Raw genomic sequence first — 15,231 nt, 5'->3', positions numbered from 1 at the left:
CCCCGGTGTTCTGTTCACCAAAGTCACAAGAATATTTCTCATCCTTTCCATTTCACCTACACATTCCAGTAAATCATCAACTACATAAAGGACCACAGGCCTCTCACTCATAGTACCTTTCTTCATTTCACCATATATCAGACAATTAGTATATATATATATATATATATATATATATATATATATATATATATATATATATATATATATATATATATATATATATATACATATTTAATACATGTTAGTGTTAATTAGTGTATATTAGTGTTAATAACACTATGAATGCTTTTAACATTCTTTATGGGGACCAGGAAGGGGGCGGAACTTACCATATATGGAAGAATGTGTGTGAATCAACTGGCTGCAATACTTCATGGGGGCCGATAGGGGGCGATAGTGAGAAATCTGTGTGTGTGTTTCCCGACTGAAAAACATGACTTATGGGCCGAAGCTTAAAACTTCACAGGCACCTTCAGAATGGCTCCAGCATTCATTTAAGAGGCATTGTCTCGCGGGGACCTGCATTTTGGTCCCCATGAGGTTGGAGGTCCCCATGGCGTGACTGTGTAAACAGATCAATGTCCCCATAAAGATAGGAATACCAACACACACACACACACACACACACACACACACACACACACACACACACACACACACACACACACACCCTCATACCCACACACATACATACACACACTCACGTACACGTATACATATTCATACATTCATGTATGCACACATACACACACATAGCCACACATATGCTTACACACACACAGACACATTTAGCCACTCAGTCACAAGCATATACACACATACACACACATACACAGCCACACAAACATATACATACACACACACACACACATGCACACACACACACACACACACACACACACAAAGCCCCCAAAAAAGGCCACTGGGTTTGTATGTGTATATTTATGTATGTGTATGCATATGTATGCGTATATATATGTATATATATTAAATATAGCAATAATGCACATATATATGCCTTTTGTTTTTACCTGCATGGTATCAATCATTAATATGTGTGCAGACAAGGTAAAAAAAAAAGAAAAAAAAGTAGACAGTTTTCTCAGACAAAACAGGCACTCTCTTTGGTCACAGCTTGACAGTTTGCCTCAAAGTTCAGTTTGTTGTCGATGACAGTTCCCAGATATTTATATGTGCTGCTGACACACTCCACTGTCTGACCCTTTAAAACTGTAACCTCTTGGTTGGGAGCACTGTTTTTGCAAAAGTTAATGATCATGTGTTTTGTTTTAGAAATATTCATATCAAGAAAGGACTTACTGCACCAGTCAAGGAAATCATTAACAACTGGGCCGTGGCTCGTCTCATTGTTTTTCAGCAGGCTGACAATAACCGTATCGTCAGCATCAATTTACAAAAATGCTGACCATAAAAAAAAAAAAATATATATATATATATATATATATATATATATATATATATATATATATATATATATATATATATATATATATATATATAATGATACATATATATATATATATATATATAATTAAACAGAGCAAATATACAGGTGGTGCTTTCAGACAGCAGGTTATTGCACTTGAATGACTACAGTAGTAGAGAGTAGTAGTAGTACTATAGTAGTACTATAGTAGTACTATAGTAGGACTGCTGGATCCAGAGTCTGTTCAAGATCAAAGACAACAAAGTGAACTTGTTCTTGCAACGTCAGCACATGTTTCACATGCTTTCACTTTCAGGCACATGGAGGTGTGTGTGAGTGTGTGTGTGAGCGTGTGTGTGTGTGAGTGTGTGAGTGTGTGAGCGTGTGTGTGTGTGAGCGTGTGTGTGTATGTATGAGTGTGTGAGTGTGTGTGAGTGTGTGTGTGAGAGTGTGAGTGTGAATGTGTGAGTGATTGTCGGGGAGGTGGGTTTATTCCGTGGAGTCCTGCTCCAGTCCTGCTGCGGCTCAGACGCTCCGTGCATGGGATCCTTCAGCATGTCTGGGAACGGCTCCCTCAGCATGCCCTTGCTCGGGAACAGTTCCCTCCTGCCCGGGAACGGTTCCCAGTGCGGGGCCATCGCCGTGAGTGTGACGGAGAGCCTGCTGCCGCCCGTGTACGTGTGCGTGTTCGCGGTGGGCGCGGTGGGGAACGCGGTGGCGCTGCGCGGGGCGCTGCGGGGCTGGAGCCGCCGGGGCCGGGGGGGCCAGGACCGCCGGGGCGGCCTCAGCTTCGGCGTGTTCGTGCTGAACCTGGCCCTGGCAGACCTGCTGTACCTGTGCACGCTGCCCTTCCTGGTGCACTACTACGCCGGCGGGAGCCGCTGGATCTACGGCCAGACCTTCTGCAAGCTCACCCGCTTCTGCTTCAACCTCAACCTGTACGGGAGCATCGGCTTCCTCACCTGCATCAGCGTGTACAGGTGTGTAGCCTACAGGTGTGTAGTTACCCGCTCAGTTGTGCCAAAAAGTGATTTCCTGCCAGAGTGTGATTTGTGGCCGCGGGAGCGCGCACAGCAGCCCGTTAAGCGATAGCGCTAAAACGTCAGATTTTCAGATTATGAAGCTCAAGAATGAGATCAAGTCATATTTAGGCAGACACAACTTTTAATTAACTGTATTTGGCCTTCAATCAATTTTTGGCAGGTGAAAATGCCTATTTTGTGATGTAATGGTCCTTTAAAAGAGTTAAAAGCAATCCTGTGAGCTCTAGTGTTTATATTATGAAGCTCAAGAATGAGATCAAATCATGTTTAGGTAGAAGCAACCTTTCATTAACTGTATTTGGCCTTCAATCCATTTTTGGCAGGTAAAAAGACCAATTTTCAGGGGAGAAATCAGATTCTGGCAGGCAATCTCTTTTTGGCACGACACCGGCAAACCGCGCGCAATGACGCACACGGGAAACCCTTTTACTACTGTAATTACATGCAGGCCGCCTGGATTTATTTAGATTTCATGGCTGTATAATTGTCAAATGTGCAAAGAATGAGTGCTCCTGCCCATTTTTTCCCCAAGATAATTTCAACTTTCAATATTGTGTAATAACTGTTTAACCAGAGTGGAAATTAGGGTCGCCACCTTTCAGAAATAGAAATAAGGGACGCCCCGATTTCAGCAGCGCAGGCGCCTAAAAAACGGACATCCCCCAAATTTCTAATCTGCATAGGAATGTGTTTATTTTTTATTAAAAAACTAAATGCTTTGATTTAAAGTTTAAAGTGCTTTAATAGCATTGAACTTTCATGACTGTACAGACAGACAACCATACAGCAACTGAAATATCCTCCTATACGTACGTCCACATCAGCCCATATTTTGGTCCATTTGGATACAACATAGTACAATATAAAAAAAAAGGTCCAATATTTTTAAGTGGCACCGAAAAGGTACAGGCTGAAGCCAAGGCTTATTATGCCTACCCTTTTAATGAACCTCAACTCAGGAGGTTTTATACAAAACAAAACTAATCATTTGGGTTCAAACATTGAAAAAGAATGGATATATTGGACAAGTAACAAGTAAGCAAAGACAAAAAAACAAAGACGAAAACAAAACTAAAAAACATACTATAAATTGCAAGAAGTGATAAATTAAGTGGTTCTTGGCAAGAGACTGTACAGCGCGGAGAGCAGAGGTTAAGAGTAGGGTGTGTAAAAAAGAGAAAAAATAATATTTTTTTAACATACCAAGTGGCTTACAGGGCTTACAGGGCACCTGGTATGATGTGGTGGTGCTTCGGCTAGACGGCCGAAAAAAATAATTCAACTTAAAAGGTGAAACTAATATATTACATGGTCTCATTACGTGCAAAGCAAAATATTTTGAGCCTTTATTTGTTATAATTTTGATGATTGAATTGTTTATTGATTTCATAAAATATTCTAATTTCTTGAGATTTTTTTATTTGGGGTTTTCATAAACTGTGAGCCATAATCACCAAAATTATAACAAATAAAGGCTTGAAATATCTCACTTTGAATGTAGTGGGAAATAATATATTTGTTTCACCTTTAGTTGAATTTACTACGAATGAAGTTTTGCAATATATTCAAATTTTCCCACCTTCACCTGTATATTACGACATCAATAAATAAGGGCCAAATCCACAAAAGGATTGCGCGGCTTTTGCGGCCGCTAAACCGGTGCAAATGAGACAAAAAGAGAGCGTCTAATTCACAAAGCACCCGCAAAGGGCGAATTGCTCCACAAACTGGGCTGCCAAGCAAATAGTGGCAGACTGCGCCGGTGCCATTTGCATGCATGCAAATTAGGTATTCCTACATTCGGCGCAAAATTGCCCCCTTTCTATGCAAATAAGCCTCATTGCAAAAAGCGCCTAATTCACAAAAGCCAGCGCTATTTGCCACACGCAAAAATAGTGGAGCAAATACCGTGTTTCAGAAGCGTGTATTAAACTGCGCGCAAACGACTCCTCACTCCCCGTCTGTTTCTGTTTCTCTCTCTCTTCAATGTCATTCAAGCCTGTGTGATACTGAATGATATTAAAGGTGAAATCTACAGTCAGACATGACTGTAAACAGTCAGATCAAGTGGGCTTATCTCGGATTTAAAAATAAAAATAACAGGACGGAGCTCAGGATTCATCCATACAGTAGGGGCTGCTTTATTACAAACAATTCCACCATATAAACATATACATCTAGAATGTGTGTGTTTAACAGCTGACCTGTAGGTGTGTGTAGCAAAACACAGAACATGAATTACCATTAGATCCTTATCTGGGACCTCATCTATAAAGCTTGCTTGCGCACAAAAGGGGCCTGAAAGATGCGGCGACGCACACCGTAACCTTAGCCGTATGTTCTATGTCGATTTAACGCGGAACCATAAATCAGCCTTGAGCAGCACGGAGGGAGGAGGGAGGAGGGGGAGCGGGGCTCTTCGCACAGTGTCTTGATGATTTACAGGCTGAGCCTACCGTTAGTTCTTAAACTGTAAAAAAAAAAAAAACGGGGGAGAGAGACAAAAGCATGAGTTTGAAAAGTGGGGGGGCATGTCCCCTCTGTTCCCAGTGGAAATTGCGCCCTTGCGCCTCACGGCGTTTCATTTTCACTCGCTTTATTTTTTATTTCTGCAGTTTTCATTATGGACCAATCTGTGTGCTGAAATATGGAGAACACTGGAAACAGTGTAACTCCGCTCGACTCAGACAAGTGCAAATTGCACTCAGCTCCAAAACTTTATGGGCGTGTTTGCGCTGGTATATCATTAGAGAAAAATCTTTTGTGAATAGGACCTTAAAGCGGGGAAAATTGCGGGCGCTAATGCAGCGCAATTCACAGCGCTATTTGCGGGCGCAATCTATTCTTTGTGGATTTGGCCCTAAGAGCATAATATGTGTCTGTATTGGTTCAATACGGAACGCAACTTTTAATTCCCAATTACGGAACAATTCCGTATTTCAAGGGACGGGTGGCAACGCTAGTGGAAATACAGAGTTAGACACGCAGGTTGGTTCCCGACGCATTTGGACAATGGTTTGGTTTTTTTCAGCGTTTTTATTATATTATTTTTCTATTTATAATTTTTTTACTTTACACACCACCACAATTAACCCTAAAATCTAAGAATACTAGAGCATGGTAAACTTGTTTAGCGCGTGCCAGATCCAGTGGGGTAAATTACATGATGAATGACAGAGAAGAGCACGCACTGGGGTGCTTTTTTTTGTTTTTTCATTTTGAATCATGCCGTTCCATCTAATGACAGAGAGGGAGTGAACATGGAGAGGCAGGAAAAAAAGGTATCAGGGGCACAACACAGAAAGAGGGAGAAGAAGAAAGATCTGGAAGGGGCTCCTGTAATATGTCTGCACCCCCTCAGAAAGTAGAACGTTGCTCCCTGCCCTGATCCGTCCACATGTGCGTCTGAGCCATCAGGGATCAACACGGTGGCATTCAATTGAAACAATCAGGATGTGATCAAATAAGGTTTGACAAAAATATGTAATTTACCATATGAATTGCAGCCATTTTAATCAAAGACTCACAAGGAACCTCACAAAGGCACAAAACGGTAAATATAACCATGAGTGTTGAGACTTGGATGTGAAGATGCTGCTGTTTGGGAGCCGCCTCTCCTCCCCTCAATTATCTTCAGTAACTAAAAAGCAGGCTCTTTTGAGTTAAGATTGATTTGGAGATTGAAGGATGTTCCATTTCGTTGCTTCAAAAAAAGTCTTTGAGTTTCATTTCCAGTATGTTTAAGGTCCTTATCCAGCTGCGCCGTACAGCACCATCACTGTCAGGGTGAAGCCTTGTACACCTCTGAATTCATCTTTACTTCTGTCAGTTAGTCACATCAGCAACAGATGCCAGGGAGCCCACTGAGTAGCAGAAAGACTGAGTGTCAGAAAGACTGAGTGTCAGAAAGACTGAGTGGCAGAAAGACTGAGTGTCAGAAAGACTGAGTGACAGCGTAAACTTTCAGTTTGAGCAACTGGAAAACATCTAAAATGGGAAAGAGCTGTTGTGGGATCGACTGTACTCATAGATTTAGCAGGAAATCTGAGTTATCGTTTTATAGACTGCTGAAAAATAATCTTAAGACAGACAAATGGTGGTGGTCGGAGGGGCTGTTTGGCGCGATATGGCAGCCACACTTCCGTCAGTCTGCAGGGCAGCTGTGGCTACAAACGTAGCTACCACCACTGGTGAGAATGTGTATGAATGAATAATGGTCTAAGTGTAGCACTTTGAGATTCATTGAATGGAAAGTGCATTACAAGTTAAATTCATTATTAGGGCCCGAGCACTTACAGTGCGAATGCCCTATTGTATCTGTAGGAATTTCTTTTTTTTTCCTCGTTATTTTCCTTCTTCCGACAAAATGAGGGCCTTTTCTCCCCCCTAAACGTGCCCCAAAAGTCACCAAATTTTGCACCAAGCCAGGCCTGGCGAAAATTTTTATATTTAATGGTTTGCATTAAGTTTTTTAATTAAGCACCCTAGGCCGGAGGTCAATGATCGACTTTGTTGTCGTTTCATCTGACCTTCGACCGTATGTCTTGGACACTCTTGTCAACTGATCACTACCTGGTGGTGAGTTGGATGCGCTGGCGGAGGAGGAGGTTGGACAGACCGGGCAGACCCAAACGGATTGTGAGGGTCTGTTGGGAACGTCTGGCCGAGCCCTCTGTCAGGGACATCTTCAACTCTCAGATCAAACTTCTCTCAGATCCCGGGGGAGGCGGGGGACATCGAGTCCGAGTGGACCATGTTCTCTGCCTCCATTGTCGACGCGGCGGCTCGGAGTTGTGGACACTAGGTCTCCAGTGCCTGTCGTGGTGGCAATCCTAGAACCCGGTGGTGGACACTGGAAGTACAGGATGCCGTCAGACTGAAGAAGGAGTCCTACCGGGCTATGTTGGCCTGTGGGACTCCTGACGCAGTAGATAGGTACCGGCAGGCCAAGCGAGCCGCCGGTACTCAGGTCTGGGAGGAGTTCGGGGAGGCCATGGAGTAAGACTTTCGGTCGGCCTCGAGGAAATTCTGGCGGACCGTTCGGCGCCTCAGAAGGGGGAAGCAGTACTCTGCCGGCACCGTTTATGGTGTGGGTGGGGAGCTGTTGACCTCGACTGGGGACATTAATGGGCGTGGCTTAATGGCTCAACAGCGCCCCCTAGAAAACTTTGTTCCTCAAACCCCACAATACGGTTTGACCTACAGTACATACACGAGGGTCATCGGGGGTCATGTTCCTGTCTCTGGAAAGATCCTGGAGACAACTTCTGTTGTAGTAGACGCTATATAAATGGAATTCAATTGAACTGACATGGCACCCAAAACAGTTTACCTCTGCTCCACCTGCCAATCTAAAGCCTGATTTAAGGTTCTGCGTTAAACCAACGCAGAGCCTACGCCGTTGCCGTGTTAGTTTCACCTTTTAAGTTGAATTATTGAAATGAATTAACTTTTACACCATATTGTTCACCTGTAACTATATTCTACATCTGGGCTGATGTGGACATACATAGCATAGGAGGTTATTTCAGTTGCTAGTATGGTTGGCTGTCTGTACAGTCATCCAAGTTCAATGCTATTAAAGCACTTTAAACTTGAAATCAAAGCATTTTTGGCGCCTGCGGTGCTGAAATCGGGGCGTCCCTTGTTTCTATTTCTCAAAGGTGGCAACCCTACCAAGAACCCACATCCCCACATACACACACACACTCTCAAACGTACTCAGTTCCAGTCATGCAGATAAGTGTAACCCTTTCCCCCGCAGGTACTTGGGCATCGTGCATCCACTGCGGGTGTTGGGGAAGATCCGGACCCGCCACTCTCTGGCCGTGACCGTGCTGGTCTGGATCCTCGTCATCATCCAGATCCTGCCGGACATGTTCTTCGATAAGAATGACAGTAATTCCCCAGAGTCGTGCTACGACACCACGTCGGATGGGCAGGTGGAAGCGTACCTGCCCTACAGCGTGGGCTGGAGCGTGACGGGCTTCGTGGTGCCGCTGCTCATCATCCTGGTCTGCTACGGCCACATCGTGGTGGTTCTGGTGCAGAGGGCGCAGGTGGACGTGGAGCTGAAGCAGCGCTGCCTGCGGCTGGTAGTCGTCCTCCTCATCCTGTTCTCCGTCTGCTTCATCCCCTACCACGTGTTCAGGAATGTGAACCTGACGACGCGCCTGCTGAAGCTGAAGGGCCGGTGCCACGCCGGCTTCAAGGACGTGTACCTGCTGCACCAGGTGGGCCGGTGCCTGGCCTGCCTCAACAGCGCCATCAACCCGCTCATCTACGTGGTGGGGAGCGACGACTTCCTCGTCAAGCTGCAGAACTGCCGGCGTAGCGTGTGCCGCAAAGACAGGCACGCGCTGAAGGCGCCGGTGGAGTCGCCCACGGACCCAGAGGGGCCGTAGGAACAAACATCCCCAGGGGTTTCTCTCTCTTCCTGCAACCTGGGGTTGTATGTTGATTATGAAGAACTACAAGAGCTAAAAGCTCAGCGGGAATACACAGTATTTAATGAGCTGTCTTGATTTGAGGCCTCTTAGATCAGTTAAGTTCAATTACTTTACAGCAGGGGTCAGCAACCCAAAATGTTGAAAGAGCCGTATTGGACCAAAAACACAAAAAACAAATATGTCTGAAGCCGCAAAAAATTAAAAGTCTTGTATAAGCCTTAGAATGAAGACAACACATGCTGCATGTTGCTATATTAGTTAGAACTGGGGGAAGATTTTTTTTTCATTATGCACTTCGAGAGAAATGTCGAAATGTCGAGAAAAAAGTCGAAATGTCGTGAAAAAAAGTCAAAATTTCAAGATAAAAGTCGAAATATCGAGATTAAAAAGGAAAGGACAAAGGAAGAAAAAAAGGGAAAAAAGAGGAAAAAAAAGAGAAAAAAAGAAAAAAAAGGTCAAACATTTTTGAAAAAGCTCCAGGGAGCCACTAGGGCGGCACTAAACATCCGCGGGTTGCCGACCCCTGCTCTACAGGAAAGCACTTAAATTACGCCTCAGATATGAGCCATCTGTGTTGTAATACAAGAGCATTTAACTGCAAATTTGCAGCTGTATTTGTGTGTTAGGATTATAAATTCACACTTATTGTTTTGCTACACAACATTTTTTCCCCTCAAACTGCCCTAAAAGGTTGTTCAGCTGGCGTCAGTAGCATCTACAGGACTGTCTCAGAAAATTAGAATATTGTGATTTTCTGTAATGCAATTACAAAAACAAAAATGTCATACATTCTGGATTCATTACAAATCAACTGAAATATTGCAAGCCTTTTATTATTTTAATATTACTGATCATGGCTTACAGCTTAAGAAAACTCAAATCCTATCTCAAAAAATTTGAATATTCTGGGAATCTTAATCTTAAACTGTAAACCATAATCAGCAATATTAAAATAATAAAAGGCTTGCAATATTTCAGTTGATTTGAAATGAATCCAGAATGTATGACATTTTCGTTTTTTTAATTGCATTACTTACTCAAACTCAAACTTTATTTATTTATATAGCACCAAATCATGCAATATACATGCAACACATGGTGCTTTACATACAAAATAAAATAACAATCAAAAATACAATTTAAAACATCCCATACGACCCCACCCCCCACGCGTACACACACCCTCACTCACACTCATACACATGTGCATACACTCACACACACACACACACACACACACACACACACACACACACACACACACACACACACACACACACACACAAACACAGTAAGTGGACTGGTGACATGGCTTAGCACTAACGATCCAGGTGAGGAAAACACTACCTATGGGTGGCCGTCCACACCGAGAGGCTCCCCCGGCCATGACCACAAGGAGCATCGCCACAGAGACCCCCCCAACCCGGACAGACCGGGGAAGACCCGACACAGAAGGTGGAGTCCCACCCCACAGAGACCCCCCCAACCCGGACAGACCGGGGCAGACCCCACACAGAAGGTGGAGTCCCCCCCCAGCCACCCAGGCCTGAGAGATCCCCATGACGACACCCCCATGGGCGGAGCAGACACACCTCCCAGTGTGGACGACCCCCCTGAGGAAACACTGGAGCTAAAAACTAAAAGATTAAAAGAAATGGCGTCCGTATTAATGGTGCCGTCGGTGTAAACCGGAGTCAAGTTCTCTCGTCTGATTATGTCTGACCTGGCAATAAAGCTTTTTCTGATTCTGATTCTGATTCTGAAAGTAAAAAATGCCTAAAAGTGTAACATTTTAGGGAAATCTATACAATTAAAGGTTTAAAGATAATAAAAAAGCTAAAGAAGTAAATACAATAAATAGCTGAAAAGACTAGGTAAATGAGATCAGATAAAAGCCAAGCTAAAAAGGTGTGTCTTGAGCCTCCTTTTAAAAATATCAACATTCTCTGCGGCCCTGAGGTTCTCTGGCAGGCTGTTCCATAAAGAAGGGCCATAATGGCTGAATGCAGCCTCACCGTGGGTTTTGGTCCCGGTTCGGGGAATGGTTAAAAGGCTGGTGCCAGAGGACCTCAGGGTCCGTGAGGGTTGATACAGTAAAAGCAGATCAGATAAATAAGATGGCCCAAGACCGTTAAGACACTTAAAAACCAGTAAAAGAACCTTAAAATCAATCCTGAAGCGGACGGGGAGCCAATGCAGCGATTTTAAAACCCCGCCCTCTCGTCCTCGTCAGCACGCATTACAGAAAATAAAGAACTTTATCACAATACTCTAATTTTCTGAGACAGTCCTGTATGTTAGTTATCTACGTTTAGCCAGTTGTCTTGTCAAAGTGAAACTTGTTGCATGTCCACAGATCATTAGAAACGTTTGAACTCATCACTACCGGGGTGTAGTTTTTCAGTGCAGTGCACTGATGTGGTGGTGTAATGGAAACATGTGCTGGAGCTGCCAGAGCGCAGGAAGCAGCGCTGCGTTGCATCGCTGTGCAACCACTTGTTTTCTCAGACAATCTCAATAAAACTTCAGAAACTGAAGCTTCGTGGAGGGAGAGCGTTAATCAGATGAAGTTACCGCAGTTGCAGAGAAGGTGCAGGACTGAGCAGAAAACACTTTTGATCCGTACATCAAAGCACGAGGAGAAAAACATGCTCTGATTACATGAAAGCGAACATAATGGAGTGAGTGCAGAGGGAGGGTTCAAGACAGAACCTGCTGCCAGCGGAAAGTTGGCAGTGGAAGAGCATTAAAAATGTGAAATGTAAACATGTCGCAGGAAAGCTTGTCTCTGGAACTTTGTTCACACCGCCAATGTTTCACCGCAGGTTTTGTTGTTCAGACCTCAGCTCCACGACTCGTCTGGGGAGTTCAAATGGAGATACAGAGACTGTTCCAATATAAAAAAACATTCTATGTGATTTAAGTACTATTTTAAATTGTTTGATTCAGCCCCATCTCAAACTGCACGACTAGATCGCTGAGTTCAAAAGTTCATAGCCTACGATTTATGGTCCCACACTGTACGACCTGATGCTCTGATGCTCCGTCTGCTCACACTATACGATCATAATCCTCACGTCTGCTCACACTATACGTTCATAATCCTCACGTCAGACCTCTGTTACTGGAACTCGAGGCCGGTTTTGGGGCAGGGGTGGGCTGTGTCCACCCAAACGTGCATCCTGCCCACCCGATCAAAGGTTATGGGGATCCTTATTTTTTTATATATATAAAAAAACATCACAGAATATGTGTACTGTTTCTGATTGGGTGGGCACTGTGCATCATTTTTAGACACAACAATGAACGCATACCGCAAAAGTTGTGTCTCGGCGGAGGAACCGGCGTCCCAGCAAAATGAGACAACAGAGAAAGGTGTTCAGAACAGCAGACAGAGACACACTGAAGGCTGATTTATGGTTCCGTGTTACACCAACGAAATGCGGTCTTTTTTTTCTCCTATTAAAACATGATTTGTTATGTGAATTTGCAACACTTTAAACTACAAATAATAGTTTTTGACGTGACATCAGAGATTGTGCGAAAGGATGAGTCCAATCGGGTCGTAGCTGCTTCAACTGTGGGATTCCTTCACGAGGAGCGACCAGGATTTCAAACACGTTTGATTTTCTTGCGAGCACACAATTTCTGATCGGGAGCTCGTTGTGAGGTTTAAATCTCTCGTCGTGAGGTGTTAATCTCTCGTCGTTACACCACGTTTAGACTGATGAAAAATAACCTTAAGAGACAAATGGATCGCTGCAATTCCCAGAAACAACTGGATTCCAGGCACCGAAACGTGGATTTGTGGTTCCCATTTTGTATCAGGTAATGTTGGATTTTTGGGTAGCTAACGTTAAACGGTCAAATCATAAAGTTCGGTGTCCTCATCACTTTAATTTCTACAACAAATCCTGCCTTGAAGTCGGACCAAGCGTCAAGACTTTTGTATGCCAATACAAATGCAAATATGTATGCCAATATTAATGTCCATGGACCACTGGTTCTTGGGGTAACTGTACGGGTCACTGTCAAGTCCAACTGACTGTCAAGTCCAACTGACTTTACTGTAATTTAAGCTGATAATCAGCTGTTATCCCGTCTTCTCCACTAGTTGCAGCTGTTTTTACCACTCAGTGTGAGTAAGGGGTCTGGTCCAGTGGGGAAGTGACATCAATGCAGACCCTCTATTGTTCTGCTAGTCTTCGTTTCAGCTCTGGCAGCAGAGATGTTGTAACATTTCGAATTAAAATGATTGATTTTGGGATGAATGTCAAGTGAGATGATTAAGCATCACAGTTCCTGTTCCAGCCAGATTTATGCTGGTACAGTCGTGTCTGTAACCCGCATTGTATGAAAACAGAAAAGTGGCAGAAGGTCAAAGTCACAGCATCACACTCATGATCTACTCAGAATAACAGCAGTGAGCCTGTTAAACCGTCCATGAACTTGTGTTAATCTAGAAAAATCAGCAAGTTATGGAGTAACGACTGGGGAATAAATTCAGCTGAACTTTTAGGAATCTGATTGTTGTTTGTACTCAAATTGTGTTTTGTTTTGGACTACATCCATGTTGCAGACTAATCTGCAGTCCTGAAAATTTGTAGTTATTCCTGTTAATTCCCACGGAAACCTTTGGTCTTGTGTGTATCATGTACTCAGTGTGTACTACATGAATGACATGAAAGCCCCCTGGACTTAACCTGCAACCGTCTTTATTGTGTACAGAACAGTGAAATGGACTAATATTGGATGTTTTCCCGGAGGAAAGATGAAATAACAGGTTTCCAATCTTATTTCTACCAATCCCATGATGCTTTGAGTTAAGTAATTGATTTAATTGTAAATGTTATGTTTCATTGTAGGATATATAAAAGTGAATAGGTTGGAGATGAACTGTGCCTGGCTGCACCTTCTTATGTCCTATGGAAGAGTAAGAGGGGACTTAGTACTTGCTTACTCAAATAAATATGATGTAAATATGTATAGAGATTTTTAGATTGAACTTTTATACCTTTTTTATATTTTATTTTGAGCTTGACACTGTCTGTTCCTTGTATGTTACGGTGCTACTGCCCAATCATTTCCCAATCCTGGGATCAATAAAGCACATCTTATCTTATCTTAGTATTGCCCGGATGTTTTTATTTTCTTTTTCTCTTCTGGCTTCACTTTTGTTAAATAAATAATGGCACGGTGATATATATATTCCATCCATCCATTATCTATACCCGCTTTATCCTTTGCAGGGTCACGGGGGTCTGCTGGAGTTTATCCCAGCTATTTTCAGGTGAGAGGCAGGAGTTACACCCTGGACAGGTCACCAGTCCATCACAGGGCCAAATATAAACACACAAACCATGCACACAACCACACTCACGCTCACACCCACGGGCAATTTACAATCACCAATTAACCTAATATGCATGTTTTTGGACTGTGGGAGGAAGCTGGAGTACCCGGAGGAAAGTCACGGGGAGAACATGCAGATGGATGGATGGATGGATGGTATAAGGCAAATACAAGGCAAGGCAAGTTTATTTCTATAGATCAATTCAACAACAGTGAAAAGTGATTCAAAGTGCTTTACAGAGACATTAAAACATCACACAGTAGTAATAAAAACCATTTAAAATGTAAACAAAAAAGAAAGAAATAAGAACAATAGATACAATCAACAGGTAAAAAATGGTCATGTTTTGTTAGGTTTGTTAGGTGAGTCTACAACCTGGACTTAAGTAACCCCAGTGTTTCATCTGATCTGAGGTTTCTGGGAGTTTGTTCCAGACATGTGGAGCATAGAAGCTGAATGCAGCTTCTCCCTGTCTGGTTCTCACTCCGGAGCATTTCCTTTACTTATTATATAGTTTGTTCATAAAATATATTCAGCTTAACCACCTAGTTCAAATTCTTGGAGGCAAGGCAAGTTTATTTCTATAGCACAATTCTACAACAAGGTGATTCAAAGTGCTTTACAGGGACATTCAAATGCTGCATAGTAGAAATAAAAAGCATGGTTTAGAGTTTAGCCGGAAAAGAAAACATTTAGATAAAATCAGTTGTTAAAATAGTTTTGAAACTTCAGCTTAAGAGTATCAGAGATTTGGAGCTTTATTCAAATGCAGCTGAGAACAGGTGAGTCTTCAACCTGGACTTAGGTAAACTGTGTTTCAGCCTTCTGGGAGTTTGTTCCAGACATGTGGAGCATAGAAGCTGAATGCAGCTTCTCCCTGTCTGGTTCTGACTCTGGGAACTGATGAAGAACTGGATCCAGATGACCTGAGGGGTC

At 43.2% G+C, this 15,231-nt stretch overlaps 1 protein-coding gene across 1 annotated transcript; it reads left to right on the top strand.

Moving 5' to 3' along the window:
* Positions 1 to 1,940: 1,940 nt before the first annotated feature.
* On the top strand, positions 1,941 to 9,396 carry LOC133449593 (P2Y purinoceptor 1-like). The gene is made up of 2 exons (XM_061728765.1): positions 1,941 to 2,430; positions 8,258 to 9,396. The coding sequence occupies exons 1-2, from the start codon at positions 1,991 to 1,993 to the stop codon at positions 8,895 to 8,897; spliced, it is 1,080 nt and encodes a 359-aa protein (XP_061584749.1). The 5' UTR covers positions 1,941 to 1,990; the 3' UTR covers positions 8,898 to 9,396.
* The last annotated feature ends 5,835 nt before the right edge of the window (positions 9,397 to 15,231 follow it).

This window comes from Cololabis saira, chromosome 8, assembly GCF_033807715.1.
Source record: "Cololabis saira isolate AMF1-May2022 chromosome 8, fColSai1.1, whole genome shotgun sequence".
NCBI lineage: Eukaryota > Metazoa > Chordata > Actinopteri > Beloniformes > Belonidae > Cololabis > Cololabis saira.
Note: the sequence above shows the minus strand (reverse complement) of the source record. Positions and strands in the feature narration are given on the sequence as shown.